The 13,865-nt window shown below is 34.7% G+C and overlaps 4 protein-coding genes across 8 annotated transcripts in view; 2 read left to right on the top strand and 2 right to left on the bottom strand.

The window, feature by feature from the left end:
- Window positions 1-528: 528 nt before the first annotated feature.
- LOC123004978 (protein cramped) lies at window positions 529-3,982 on the bottom strand. Of its 3 annotated transcripts, none has more exons than XM_044398549.1 (10): window positions 3,857-3,982; window positions 2,887-3,354; window positions 2,636-2,839; window positions 2,398-2,588; window positions 1,843-2,328; window positions 1,546-1,797; window positions 1,361-1,492; window positions 1,100-1,313; window positions 851-1,050; window positions 529-797 (listed from the first exon to the last, which is right to left on the bottom strand). In XM_044398549.1, exons 2-10 carry the CDS (start codon window positions 3,335-3,337, stop codon window positions 699-701), a joined length of 2,229 nt encoding a protein of 742 aa, XP_044254484.1. In that variant the 5' UTR covers window positions 3,338-3,354; window positions 3,857-3,982; the 3' UTR covers window positions 529-698. The 3 variants fall into 3 exon arrangements, with proteins under 3 accessions (XP_044254484.1, XP_044254486.1, XP_044254485.1); XM_044398551.1 differs by having other exon boundaries at window positions 1,558-1,797; XM_044398550.1 differs by lacking the exon at window positions 3,857-3,982 and having other exon boundaries at window positions 2,887-3,825.
- A 2,021-nt stretch (window positions 3,983-6,003) lies between these two features.
- Window positions 6,004-8,648, top strand: LOC123005058 (myotubularin-related protein 6). Its single transcript, XM_044398660.1, has 8 exons — window positions 6,004-6,142; window positions 6,192-6,305; window positions 6,356-6,676; window positions 6,731-6,991; window positions 7,037-7,169; window positions 7,261-7,493; window positions 7,541-7,920; window positions 7,966-8,648. The coding sequence occupies exons 1-8, from the start codon at window positions 6,119-6,121 to the stop codon at window positions 8,534-8,536; spliced, it is 2,037 nt and encodes a 678-aa protein (XP_044254595.1). The 5' UTR covers window positions 6,004-6,118; the 3' UTR covers window positions 8,537-8,648.
- On the bottom strand, window positions 8,548-10,500 carry LOC123005059 (mitochondrial ribonuclease P catalytic subunit). Of its 2 annotated transcripts, XM_044398661.1 has the most exons (6): window positions 10,027-10,500; window positions 9,751-9,974; window positions 9,497-9,701; window positions 9,200-9,452; window positions 8,822-9,154; window positions 8,548-8,773 (listed from the first exon to the last, which is right to left on the bottom strand). In XM_044398661.1, the coding sequence occupies exons 1-6, from the start codon at window positions 10,416-10,418 to the stop codon at window positions 8,657-8,659; spliced, it is 1,524 nt and encodes a 507-aa protein (XP_044254596.1). In that variant the 5' UTR covers window positions 10,419-10,500; the 3' UTR covers window positions 8,548-8,656. The 2 variants fall into 2 exon arrangements, with proteins under 2 accessions (XP_044254596.1, XP_044254597.1); XM_044398662.1 differs by lacking the exon at window positions 10,027-10,500 and having other exon boundaries at window positions 9,758-9,869.
- Window positions 10,501-10,752: 252 nt separating this feature from the next.
- Window positions 10,753-13,865, top strand: part of LOC123005056 (UHRF1-binding protein 1) — a 13,193-nt gene continuing 10,080 nt past the window's right edge. The window contains exons 1-8 of one of the 2 annotated variants that reach the window (XM_044398657.1): window positions 10,753-10,961; window positions 11,014-11,215; window positions 11,265-11,456; window positions 11,508-11,733; window positions 11,780-12,363; window positions 12,414-12,651; window positions 12,708-12,743; window positions 12,847-12,939. In XM_044398657.1, the coding sequence (XP_044254592.1) occupies window positions 10,918-10,961; window positions 11,014-11,215; window positions 11,265-11,456; window positions 11,508-11,733; window positions 11,780-12,363; window positions 12,414-12,651; window positions 12,708-12,743; window positions 12,847-12,939 (1,615 nt within the window). In that variant the 5' untranslated portion in view covers window positions 10,753-10,917. The remainder of the gene's footprint in view (window positions 10,962-11,013; window positions 11,216-11,264; window positions 11,457-11,507; window positions 11,734-11,779; window positions 12,364-12,413; window positions 12,652-12,707; window positions 12,744-12,846; window positions 12,940-13,865) is intronic. The other variant, XM_044398658.1, reaches the window with a different exon arrangement.

Below are 13,865 nucleotides of genomic sequence, written 5' to 3'. Positions count from 1 at the left end.
AAATAACAAAATTGCACACCAATGAGCATAGTTTAAAAATTCAAATACAAAGTGATCCAGAATGAATAAATCTGTTGGCAATCCTGACTCTAATTTTGAAAGGTTACCATTGGAATACGCTTTTGATTAACATCAGTTCAACAATCTTAAGGGGTTGTACGTTAAGTATTTGTCAAGCAAAATCGTTTCCGGTTGCAGTGTTGCAAATTATTAACAAAAATACTTTCAAATCTGTTACCAACATACACAGTCTTTCTGGATCACTTTGTATTTGGAAATGTTATGTAAAGAATAATTTACTATTTTCGAAATTAGTTTTGGCCCCACCACCACGATTTTTTTAGTTCATAAATGTACTTACTTTTTCATTTTGTTATTTAATTAATATTTAATTTATACATCATATTTTAAATTATCATGTAAGTCATAATGAAAGGCAATGTTGTACCTACTTGAGAGAATAAAAAAATTGTTTTTGGTGTATTTATCAGAGATGGTAGGAATGGGGTACTGAAACCAAAATTTAGTTAAAGAGTTTTTATTATGTCAGTATTATACATACAATCTCATAAATGTTAAAATTATTGCAAATTTACAACCTTAGGAAATATAAATTTTTCACAATAAAATTTTTTTCGCTATACATAAATTAATAATAATAAAAGTACAAATATTAAGTTTGTGCCAATTGATCTGTTTTACTTTTTATTTTCCACAACTTGGGCTGCTAGATCTGCAAATTTGGCTGTGTAGTCGACACTCGTTTCAATCAGTAAATTCCGAAGTTGAGCATCGACCTGTAAAAAACATCGTTTACAACTTATGTTACATGGGCATTATTATTATTTACATCTTGGGACAATTGCGTGTCGTTGTGTGAAAGACTGAGCATAGATTGGTTCGTTTTAGACGGACAGTCCAAGTGACCCAAAAGACTGCTAAGCGAATAATCGGCAACGTCCGCATTTATCCATTGATTCTCATTCTCCTTCAAAATTTTTGACAATCCGGTCGACATGCCCGAATTTGATTGATTATCACTCAAGAGACCTGCAAAAAACATGAGTAACCTTTCCGAGAACACCTACCGACCAATTACCGCTGAAATTCTTCCCGCTGCTACACGTGGCATTATCACCCAACAAAATCGACGGAAGCCCACTAGAATTAACAAGTGGCATATCGTCAGGTTTGCTCTCCTGAGATACTATATCCATAGACACAATTTCATGCTTATTCTCAGATTTATTAGGAACTAATTTACGTTCGACAACCAAATTTTTGAAGCGGGTTCGACCCTTCACTCGGAACTTCTAAAACTCGATATGAGCGCCATCTACGCCTGAAATGACAAACTTACATCACGTTGGCTGAACAAATGAACAACTGAGCAGCTCGTATCGTGGAACGGTTCCTCTGCCTGCACTTTTTTCGGTTCAGGTGTCGGTTTTGGTAATTCAGGTACCTCTACTTTCTCTTGAATATGATTTGTCTAAAGAAAACTGTGTTATCAACAAGTCACACAACTGACCAACGATGGGTCACCTCATGGCTCACGTGATTTTTTTTCACAACTTTGTTGGTCACCGGTTTTTTAAATTGTTGCGTGTTGGGTTTGCCACAAACGTGACCGCAGGTGCATTTCATCACAGGTTTTTCGCTTTGCAGTTGTGCTAAGGACATTAGTTTTTTGAGCGAATTTCTCAAGTCGTTTGCTTGTTTATTTTCATCATCTGTTGGTGACTTTATAAGAGAGTCCCAACTGTACTCGAGGACCATTTTTGAGTCACACCCGTACTAAAAGCAAACAATAACAATTATGCTAAGTTTAATAATCATTACCATTAAGTAGATTTCGCCAATGGTCAAACTGGCACAATTCTCCAAAGTCCAACCTTGCTTGATCTGCTCGATCCTCGACATTATCTCCTCATTTGGAATATCTTTAGGATTTGTACTGGTAGCACTTTTTGTGTCAGTTTTATTCTGAACTTGTAGCGAAAGGATTGTATTGACTGCCTCATCTACGACGGTAGTGACCGATTTAGGGATTTCTTCGTCTTCAGGTTTGTTCGGCAATTTTTCAGTCTTGGGGGGCACTTCGGGCTCCTCTTTTTTAACTCCTTTCCTCAATTCAAATGCATTAAGTGATATGCTCTGACCCGTGAAATATTCACTGATATCTATTGAAGGCAACTCGACATGAGCCTCCGGTGGAGGAGACAGTCTTAAGAGTGGATTCAACAATAACGTACTATCATCAATTGTTTTCGAATCAGGAACGCAATTTTTTGTAACCGGGTTTGTCGAAATCACAGCTTTGTCGTACTGAAAACTTAATTAAGGAAGTAAACATACAAGTTTACTGTTTTGTAAAATTTTCAGCTTAAAGGATACAACAATAGCCTCGGAGCTTTTCCAACGAGTATTTATACAAGTGATAAGTGAGCTCAAACGCTTTTGGAGTGAGAGTGCGACCTTGATTCGCGGATTTTGGGCAATACTTTGGACTTTGAGAAACGAAACCATGTTTTTTGGTCTGAGCTCGACCAAAACTCTTGTTGGTAATTTAAGATCATCATATTTTTCTAAAATTTGTTACTCCAGAGTGGCAATAAACCTCAAAATGACTTACCATCTAATTGGTTCAAACGTCTCAACGCCCTACACATTGGAGTTTTAACCCTGACAGTCTTACCCTTAAGTCTCAAAGGAACAGAACCGTTTGCAATTAAATCGTTCAATTTCGAACAATTTTTTTTCGAGACACTCCCGAGTTTTCTTCTCATTTCGCCATAATTAATCAAAGTGTACAACTCTTGCACGTTTTTTGGGATTTCTACAAGTCATAATTGAGCAAAAACGAATCAAATGTTTCTATCTTACTATCGTTAAATTTCAACGGCCCCAACAGCATGTGAAACGTTTTATAATAAAAATGCCTGACTTGAAGCTTATTCTTGATGAGGTCCTCAGGAAGCCCTTTTTTCTTCATCCTGGTACTAATATACCCGTGTATGCTTTCAAAGTCCTTGCCGTATTCATTCAACCCTTCAAAAAACATGGTTTTCTCTTCGCTCGTCCAGAACGGATTGGCTGGCTTTTTAACTTCTTGCTTTTCTTCCGGTTTCACTTCTTCTTTCTTTTCTACTTTTTTCTCAACGGATGATAGGTCAAATTTCATTTTTTTGAAAACGCGAGCGCTGGTGCGTAATTGTTGGGTTTTACCGTCGACATTGTCGATGTCGTTGTAGGATAATGAACCCAGAAGGGTCTCGATGGGGCCCATTTGGGCGAGGAAATCTTTAGGGTTGGGAACTTCATGGTTGTCGGTCATTGTTACAAACTGCGATTCTGCACACACGAAATGAAATTTGTTAAATGCACGAAACCACGAATGGTTTGGCTTGACTTTTTATTAGAGAGTTTAATGAACCGACAATGTTGGGGCAAAATTTTCGACTTGTCTGTGATAGAAAAGTAGTAAACATACTTGGATGCATAAGCAAAAGACAGTTCCAAGGTTATTTTCAAACAATTACATGAAATTTTGAGAAAAAATGCAATTATTTCGCTTTGTAACTAAACGGGTTGAAACAACAAAAATACGCGTCTTCTCTTCTAGAATCTTGTCTATAACTTTAAACGCAAATCTTGGCTCTATATGTGATCCAAATTTTAGAAGAAATAATAACAAACACCTGTAAATTCAGTCCATAAACAAAAAAAGTGACTTAACCTCAATTGATTAAAATCAGAATTTCGTAACAAAACGTGTGTTTAAGTGGTTATTTTTTTTGTCTTTGTGACGATTAAAGTCAGTTTTTTATTAAATGAATAAAGGAAATAATTTTACCACAGTCCAAGAAAAATTAGAGCAAAAATTGGTCCATTGTACACATAACAAAGTACACATAACTGTTTTCTGAGCTTGGATTGGATATGACGTGATCAAAAGTTAATCTTCAATCTTCAGTTTTCTTATTCTTCAAGTTGTTTTAGTTCCCCTAAACATGAAATTAGAACTGGAAAATGTTACAGATTTTTTTCCAAATTTTCTGGCTACTACTAACGCTGCAAAATTGAAATAAAAGGAAAGTCTTATTATAAAAATTGAATTATGAAATTAGTTCTTCTAGTAGTAAAAATATTGTTCTTTTTCAACAAAAATTTAATTGCAATGGCAGAAAAAAATCATAAACTGTTTTAGGTTTAAAAGTTTTTAAAAAGTGTGATTATATTTAGTGAAATATTCAAATTTTTATTATGTGAATACTTTTTTTTAACAAGCGAACAATTTGTTACATTATACACATAATTCAAAAAAGAAAAAAATTGATCTACATTAATTTTTAGTTTCAAAATAATAAAACTGTTAATTTTTGCATTAGTTCATAATAGGTACAATTTAGGTATCTGTCGCAAGAACAAAATAAAATAAACTAAACTTAAAACATCATAATAAACAGTTAATTTTTTCAACTACCTATAGGTACTTATTTTCATTTTATTAAAGAATAGCAAAAATAAAGAATTTTTAATTATTAAGTACATAATTATTATTTCTTCAAAAAATCCTCATATTTATGTTAACTGGTACAAACTTCCAAAACTTATTGACCAGATTTTTATCCAATTATCTGTAAGTAAGTAAGTAGTGGATAACAAGTCGAAAAAAAATAACGAATTAGAAAAACAGCCAACTGACAAAAAAACTGAAAGACTGATACTTACTGAAGAAATAATTTTTAAATAAAGGTACACGCACATATTTGAGTACGAAATTCCATTAACTAAAAAAAAATAGTTTTCGATTCTCAAAGTTTTTATCTAGTGAGTTCATAAACATTAAATTATTGTTACAGAGAAATTAAAGTTGAAGCACCATAAAACAAAAACACTTTTTTAAAAACTAAATAAAATCACGATAACATAAATAAACTTGTTCTTCCTCTTCTGCATTCCTCCCTAAGAGAGTGGCCTATATTCAAATATAATAGTTATTTATTGTAAGAGTGTGTTAGGTAGCGTTTTATCCACGCAAGAATGTTTAATCGCGAGAACGTCAGTTCGAGCGGTTAATTTTCTTAAGTGGATAAAACGCGACTAACACACGACTGCAATATAACGTTTTATCCATAATCACAGGCCCAAATTATTCCAAACTTAATTAAAAATTAAACTGACATTTAAACGTCACGCCAAATGTGCTTTCGGTTAAATGTAGTAAGTTGTTACGGGTGCGCTGGTTACTATAACAGTGGAATAAAGTTACTTTATTCCACTAGTGGATAAACTGGTACTTGATACTTGATCTAAAGTGTGGAATAGTCTCTCTAAAGAGTGCTTGTGGATAAAAAAAAATAATTAAGTATTCTTATGACGATAAAACTAAAAACATAAAAAATAAAAAAATATTTGCGCTATACAAGTAGCATAATAGAAATTAAAAAACATTGTAATGAAATACATTATAAGAACTAAAAACGTACATTTATTTAGATAATAAAAAACAGTACCTGTCATCGGCGTGACCTAAATGAGCTACAGTCAAATTAAAAAAAAATGGTCGTCAGTGTCATACAAAAAATTAATAAATAATAAATAATTTACGTTTTGACAACAACATTAATTTGATAAATTACCAAACTTCATGACAATTTATTTTTGCAATTCAAAGTAAGCTCATTTACACAAAAACAATTCATTTTATACTAAAATATCACATCGACGACCACTTTTTTTTTAATTTGATTGTCCATAATTTTTAAAATTTAAATTATTGTTTGATTAGGTTGCTGATGGTGCTTAAAAGAAAATATACTAAACATTAGACAAAAAAAAATAAAGTTTTATTACAATACAATTGTTTGCTTGTATCTTTTAAATTGCATTAAATAAATTTATTTAAATAAAAATTTTAAATATGTAATACAGATCACCAACAATACACTTTTGTTTGGCACGCTGCCTGAAACATTTTCCTGTCACTGTCAACAAACGTCAAATGTTGACACATGACAGTTGATGGTGTCTGTGTTCAAAGACCGAATTAAATCTGATAAAACGTGTCAACAAACAGTCCACAAGACACAAAAACAACAGTGATAAGCGAGTTATGGAATTAATTAAAACACCTAAAGTAAGAGACTTCAAATCATTCACACAAAATCCAACTTGTGTTTTTTCAGGTCGAAAATGTGCGAATGTTGGATAGATTCTGCAAAACCCCATCGTTGGGCACCCTCTACCTCACGGCGACCCATTTGATTTTCGTCGATCCTGACGCAAAAAAGGAGACATGGGTAAGAGCGGCCCTAACCCAATTTAGCCCACTTTCAAGGTTTAACTTTAGATCTTGCACATGCATATTGCCAACGTTGAAAAGTTGACGCTGACTACAACAGGATCGCCGCTTTTAATCCGTACTAAAACATTCCTGTCTGTTACTTTTGTGATACCTAAAGAGAGGGATTGTCATGATATTTATATCAGCCTTCAGCAACTATCCCAACCGAGCAATATTGAGGATTTGTATTGCTTTACTTACACGTCGCCTACAGAAGACATCCCTAAAGCTACAGGCTGGGATTTTTTCAACCTTCAGAAAGAATATGAACGAATGGGGGTTCCAAATGACCAGTGGTGTGTGACCAAACTTAACACTGATTATGAGGTTTTTGTAATTTGTTACATAACTTGCGTAAATGCCTCATTTCCGTATTTCTAGTTATGTGAAACTTATCCCAAATATCTCATTGTTCCCGTCTCTGCCAACATTACAACTCTGATGGGTAGTTCCAAATTTCGCTCAAAAGGACGTTTACCAGTTCTCTCTTATTTACATCACAACAAAGCTAGTATTAGTAGGTGTAGTCAACCTTTGTCAGGTTTCAGTGCTAGGTGTTTGGAAGATGAGAAAATGCTGAATCATGTCTTGAGGACTAACCCCAATTCAAATTTTATGTACGTTGTTGATACACGACCAAAGGTAAAAAACCAGAGAAAAAAGACAAGAAAAGACAAATAATTGCAGATTAACGCCATGGCCAATAGAGCTGCTGGGAAAGGATACGAAAACGAAGCGTTTTACGAAAATATCAAATTTCAGTTTTTGGGAGTTGAAAACATTCACGTCATGAGGAACAGTTTAACCAAAGTGGTTGAAAGTAGGTGTTGTGATTGCACTGAAGTATGAGAGAGTCAAATCCATACATAATTTATGAGAAAATTTAGTGTTAATTAAAAATATATTTTCAGCTTGTGAGCAGAAAAACCCAACAATGAACAGCTTTTTGAGCGGTTTAGAATCAAGCGGTTGGTTGCGTCACATAAAATCGATTTTGGACACTTCTTGGTTCATCGCACAAGCTGTCGAAGACGGCATAAACGTCGTAGTGCACTGTTCAGACGGCTGGGATCGTACAGCACAAGTGTGTTTTTTAGCATCTTTGCTATTAGAGCCTTATTACCGTACAATAACCGGATTTCAAGTAATTTTTTAAATTTTATTTATCTCTTACTGAAAAGAAATTCAAAGGTTTTAATCGAGAAAGATTGGTTGGCCTTTGGACATAAATTCTCAGAGCGTTGCGGCCACATCCAAGGTGACAGTAAAGAAATTTCCCCGGTTTTCACCCAATTGTTGGACTGCACGTGGCAGTTGATGCAACAGTTTCCTTCAGCGTTCGAATTCAATGAGAAATTTTTGCTGACTTTGCACGATCATGTCCACTCTTGCCAATATGGGACTTTTATCGGAAACAGCGAGAAGGAGAAGAACGAGTTGCGATTATCCGAAAGAACGTACTCATTATGGGGGTTCATGGCAAGTTGTGTGAACGAATTCGATAATCCGTTATACGAAGCCGGGGAATTTCCCGGAGTTCTAGTGCCGGTTTTAATCCCCCAGAACATAACGTAAGCAAATTTATTGATTTACTCAGATTTAATCATAGGTTTTAGGTTTTGGAGAGGGATGTATTGCCGGTTCGAGTCCGGGGTGCATCCACGTGAGCCCCAAACTGATTTATTATTGGCTACAGTGAATCACACACATTCTTTGGACGATCATATCAAGTATCTGACGAAACGAATTTCGTCAATGAAGAGTTTCATTGCTAAAGCTGTGGAGAATAAGTTTAATAGAGTAAATGACAGTCGAAGTCGGGAAACCCCAACTGACAATCGCTACTATTATGAAAAAACACGCGAGTTGGAGGCTGCAGACCACGACCATCCTCTGAAGGAAGCAGAGAGTAAAGAAGAAGCGCCCTCTATCACTGCAGAAAACTTGTCAAAAGACTTGGAATCAGTGGCTCTCGATTGGAAATCATTACGTAACACTCACGAGTGTATTTGCTCGTCTTATTTCGATCAAATGAGTAAAAAAACGCACTGTCGACGGTGCGGTAATATTTTTTGTACGAGATGTATAACGAAAAAAACGATACTTCCGGGGCATTTGGAACAGAATAATGTTGCAGTTTGTAAACCTTGTTACGAAATTCTAGTCAATTCGACTGAAACAAATTAAAGTTGGTTGTTTTCACTATTTATTTTTTTTATTTTTTGCAAATATAGCTTGCACTGGGTGTAAAGATTCTTAGTTTAATAATATTAATTAATAAAATTATTATTTACAGGAATCGGTCATTTATTTTTGCACACACAACCAATACGTTTTATTTGTGATAAACCTACTCTCAGATTTGCAGGGAATGTGCCAGAAATGTCCATTCCTCTGCGCTAAATGCGTGTAATTTGGAGGTTTCTGTAACACAAAATCGTATTTTTCCACTCGTGATTTCGTTCCACGTACCTTAAAAATACAATTCCCACCCTCCTTAGCAAAAACTAGTTGGTATTGTCTTTGACTCAGCCATCGGTCGAACAAAATTTTCAAGCGGACGTCCTTGAGAAGAAATTTGTGACCTCTCATCAAATCCTTGGTCACTATTACCGTGTCTTTGCCCGAACTGAGGGCACAGTAGAGCAGATACGGATCGTCTTGTGACAGATCTTCCGTCAGAAAAATCGTAGCGTTTTCCTTGATGTAACCCCAATTGTTACGAGGCCACTTGTTCATGTGGTTGCGCCCTAAAAGGAGCACTTTTTTGCCTTGGCTAACAAAATGTGCAACTACTGATTGGACCTAAACAATTTTTAAATAACAAGTTAATGAATTGGGAAGACATACCAATCCGGAGGTGACTTGTGGGGGTTGTTTCAACCCTGCAGAATATGCCACGTTCAAGCCGTCGATTACGACGTCAAAGCTCGGCATATTTGAAACAAAGCTTTTGAATTTTGATAATTCTTCAGCAGTAGTTCGAGCATAGACGTCTTTACCGATGATTACGTTATCAATAATTTTTTGCTTGATTTCGTCGAATTCGGATTGCGTTAGGTCGAATTGTAAGAGTTTCGAATTACAAAATTTACACACACCTCTTAAAAATCAATCAAATTTGGTTGAAGATTATATTTGAGTTACCTTTGAGTCACTACAGATGAGCGTACAATTGTCTTGAGAGACTTTAGGGACTCAACAAATTCCTCAATTTGGTTTGACTCGATTTTTAAACATTTGTCTTGCATAAAAGTGAACATTTTTTCGATTTGCGAACCCTTATCTGATTTTTTTCCGATTCTTTTAAAGTATGATGAATACACAATTGAATAAACAGTTTTATCGTTGTCTTGAATTAATAACATGTTTTTTTGAAAACATAAGAAACAAATACTGACCTATCACCTCGTTAAGTAATTTCCAAGCCAAATCGTCTTCCTTATGTAAAAATGCCGCCCCGATTATGACACAATAAGAATAAGCTGTAGGACTTGAAGTTATTTTTATTTCATCCAAAAGACCTAAACACTGCTTCCATTGACTAGTTAAAGACAAAGCTTGGATAATACTATTTAAAGTACTTTGGTCTAAAATAGGATACTCTTTCCTTACTTTTTCATATCTTACAAAAACATAAATATTAATAAACATATTTTTCCTTCACTCACACTTACAATAACAAAATTTTTTCTTCATCCTTAGGTGAAAATTGTTCCTCGAGTCCTTTCGCATGCAACAATTTAAAATAATTCCCTAAGGTTGCTAAATTTAATTGAATATTTTCAGTTTTAAGAAACTCCAAGTAACTCAAGGCTAAATCATATTTTTTGTTTGTTGTACACACATTTACAGTAATTGCGTCAATATTTGCTGGAGTAATAGATCGAAAAGAGTTCAGAATTTCATTTCTTACGTTTTTCCAGTCTTGAGGCAAACTTATTTTCGTATTTTCGATAGTTTTCCAAAGGAGATTTTGTGGTGTTTGTCGCTCTTTCATAACCTCAGGACGCCTCTGAATAAATCTTTTTGCAATAAATTGAGTCAAATAAAGCCTTCTAAACATCATAACATCAAAAAAGTCACATCCAAATGGAATTATATTTGATTTTGAGTGTTAACTCAAGCAACTTAAGTGAGGTTACGTTGAATGTGTTTATGAGATTTTAAGCTCGCGGCGCATTGTGTATTTCCTCTACTTATCCATTTTTATTTTGAAATTAATGAAAATAAATACTTTAAAATTGCATTTTAAATAAATCAGGTAACTTAGGACTCTAAGTTTTATTTTTTATTTAAATTATGTAATAAATATTATTTTACAAAAATTATATAACCAATATTGCGGGTGGTCAACTGTAATTTTGGACCCTCTACCTTCAGATTTCCAACACGTCAATAAAATGACTTGAATGTCAAAAAATCCTAGGACTTCTCCCAAGTGCGGTCCGGTTGTGTATTTCTAATTAAATTAATTTATTAATTAATTCACCGTCGAATTCCTTCTAGTCATGTAAAAATTACCTAAAATTCGTATCCTCGTAGTTGTAGTCGTAGTTATTTAAAAAATGGTGTCTATCATAAAAAACCAACTGTTGAAACATCTTTCACGGTAAAAACTCAAATAAATTAGTAAAAACATTAATGACGCCGTGAAATTCAAGGTTTACGAAAAATTTATCGGCTGATAAAATCAATTTAAGCACCTTTAAAGGTGAAGGCGAACTGTCAAACTTGGAATTGAACGAAATCGTTTTGACTGATTTACTGGAATTGCCGTCATGGTTGCGTCTTACAAAAGCCTGGTGCAATAAAGTCACTTTCCGCATTCCTTGGACGAAACTAAAAAGCGTCCCAATCCACTTAGTAATGGCAAAAACAGCCCCAAAAACTTGTAGTCACGATTTGGTTTCAGAGCCTTGATGAAGTTAATGTAACAGTAGAAACGTGCGAGGAGTTGCGCTCGATGTCGGCCCAAGGGGGGCTTTCATCGTACGCAATTCCTGGCAAATATAGCTTCATTCATAAAGTTATAGATGGGATTACAGTGACGGTAAACACGGTCAATGTTTTATTCAACAGCCCCGCTTTCACGGCAAGTGTTCAGGTAAATCCCCGTTTATCTTAAAATGAATTTTAAGTTAGTGTCCCTCTTCAGTTGTCCAGAATTGTAGTGGAATCAAAGAGCCCCAAATGGGCAAAAAGTGATTTAAGAATGACAAGACTTAAGGATGGGGAGAAGGGACAGTTATTGATTTTTAAAGAATTGGAGTGGCAAACGGTACGAATCGAGGCTAAATCTACAATTGATAAAAATTTAACGCCCTTGAGACTTCTGACCAATCAAGCGCGATGTCGGATCGTTATCAAGAAACGACTTTCAGGTTTGACAACCTTGGGGCCTCTACCAAAATCACATATTTTTTTTAGACTGTTCTATAATGGGTTCACGCCTTGTCATAATCCTTGATGACTTACTCTGGGTCTTAACTGACTCTCAATTAAAAGCAGCGCTTCATTTCCTTGACTCTCTAGCTGGACTTGTCCAAAAAGCGACTCAAATCTCTCGCAAAGCCAAAGCCGCGCGAAAGCTCGAGGAATTCCCCGAATATCACGCTCAATTGGCTCAAGAAGCCCGTTCAAAAGGCTCCACCAAACCCAACATTTTCACTTATTACGATGTCATTGAAACTTCTTACCACTTCTTATCAAATCAGATTGTTTTGCATTTGTGTGACGATCCGGGTGCAGGCCGGTCTGCACACCCCAATTTGAAAGATGGGGGTGCTCTTCAAATCGCAGTCAAGAGGTTCCAGATTGATTTCTACCCTTATCATTTAGCCAAAGGCAATCGCAAACATTGGCCCAAATATAACGATACTGCAGTCCCCCACACCATATGGCAAGAGCAGGCGTTGCAAGCTTTCAAAACGAAATTTTTCGACCTGATTGATCGGAATAAAATGCAACATACGCCGTTAAGTCGCGCAAGAAAAATGAGAAACGAAAGCGATGTAAGAAGTCGAAGTTTTCTTGTGACTGTAATTCATTTTGGTAAAATTAGGGCCGTGTGGAGTTTGACAACGTACCCCCAGTTCGAGGTTATTCATTTCCCAGTGCTCCGGAGTCTCCTGTTGACGTCAGGAAACCCCCAAGTCCCAGTCAGAAGGAAGTGAAGCATAGGATTGAATTACAATTGAATAAAATGATGACGACTTGTGTTATAATGAGAATCGAGGATTTTACGTTGTATAAGGTGACGACGTCCGGGAGAAAGCAGGCGTTAAAAGAGTTTATTGCCGGTAAGTTGATCGGATTGTGAGTGGATTTTGGAAATAAACGAGGTTTCTATTAATAGCTCAGCATAAAAGGAAAGATAAGAATACGCCGGCAGGTATCGATGTGTTTTTATTTTTTTATGTGTAGAGCAGTTGTTTGATTTTTTTTTTTTTTGAGTATGTTAGTTTTGATTGTATCTAATTAATTTATTTTTTCAGGCGATCGTGATCATATGACCTTACCAAAAGATGCGAGTATCGTTCATGCCGAGTTTATTTATTATTATTATCCGAGTGACATCCCATTTCCGTGTGAGTATAACAATTTTGGCCTGATGTCTGTATAAGCAATCGGCCAATCGAAGATTTTGTGAAAAAAAAACCAACATGTTTCCACTTTCTAAATCGGCTATTTAAATTATAAAATAGAAACATTTAAAAAATAAAGTAATATTTATAATTCGTCGTCTATAAAATAAGAAGGGAACATAATAAAATCGATGTTTTATACACATAACTTATGTTTATTTATAAGATAAAAAAATTGTTGACTAACCCTAACAAAACAGTTACCTACATCATCGTGGAAAAGTATACAATGAAATTTTGTTTAACAAGTTCAAAAGTTTTCCTAATTAGTTTATATAAATAATAAACACATAAAAAGGTTTTTAACAGAAACATTTATCAAATTATAACATCAAAATCGTTAAGAGATAAAAAATAATATGAATTAATTAATGGACTAAAATCTAAAAAAGAATAAGTGGACTACTGTACAGGGTGCTGCATTTTGGATGTCCGAATAGGGAATTTCCGAAACTAAGAGGTTTAGCCAAAAACGAGTGATACATTCTGGGGCTCATTTTTTGAGAAAATAATATTGGTTAAAACCGCATCCCGCTATCGTCTTTTGTTTTCGTCTTACAGACAAAAGTTGACATTTTGGCGAAATCTAAAAAAAATTATATCTTCGTTATTATAGAAGATACGGATTTGAAATAAAGACATTATACAGGCACTTTTTTACGAGGAATTTAATAATGTAATTAACAATTTTTTTCAGTTCGCCAACTGCGAACAAAAATCAAAGATAATTTTTTGCTAAAAATGTATTATAATAATTTGTTACAAATATATATTTTTTAGATAAGAAAAAAACAAGCTTTTTAAAAATGACATAGCCATCTATGATTCCCATTTAAAAAAATACAAGTTTATTTTATTACGGCTAAACA

This window comes from Tribolium madens, unplaced genomic scaffold (assembly GCF_015345945.1).
Source record: "Tribolium madens isolate multiple individuals breed KSU strain unplaced genomic scaffold, Tmad_KSU_1.1 Scaffold_20;HRSCAF=117;Tcas5.2_LG4, whole genome shotgun sequence".
Classification (NCBI taxonomy): Eukaryota; Metazoa; Arthropoda; class Insecta; order Coleoptera; family Tenebrionidae; genus Tribolium; species Tribolium madens.
Note: the sequence above shows the minus strand (reverse complement) of the source record. Positions and strands in the feature narration are given on the sequence as shown.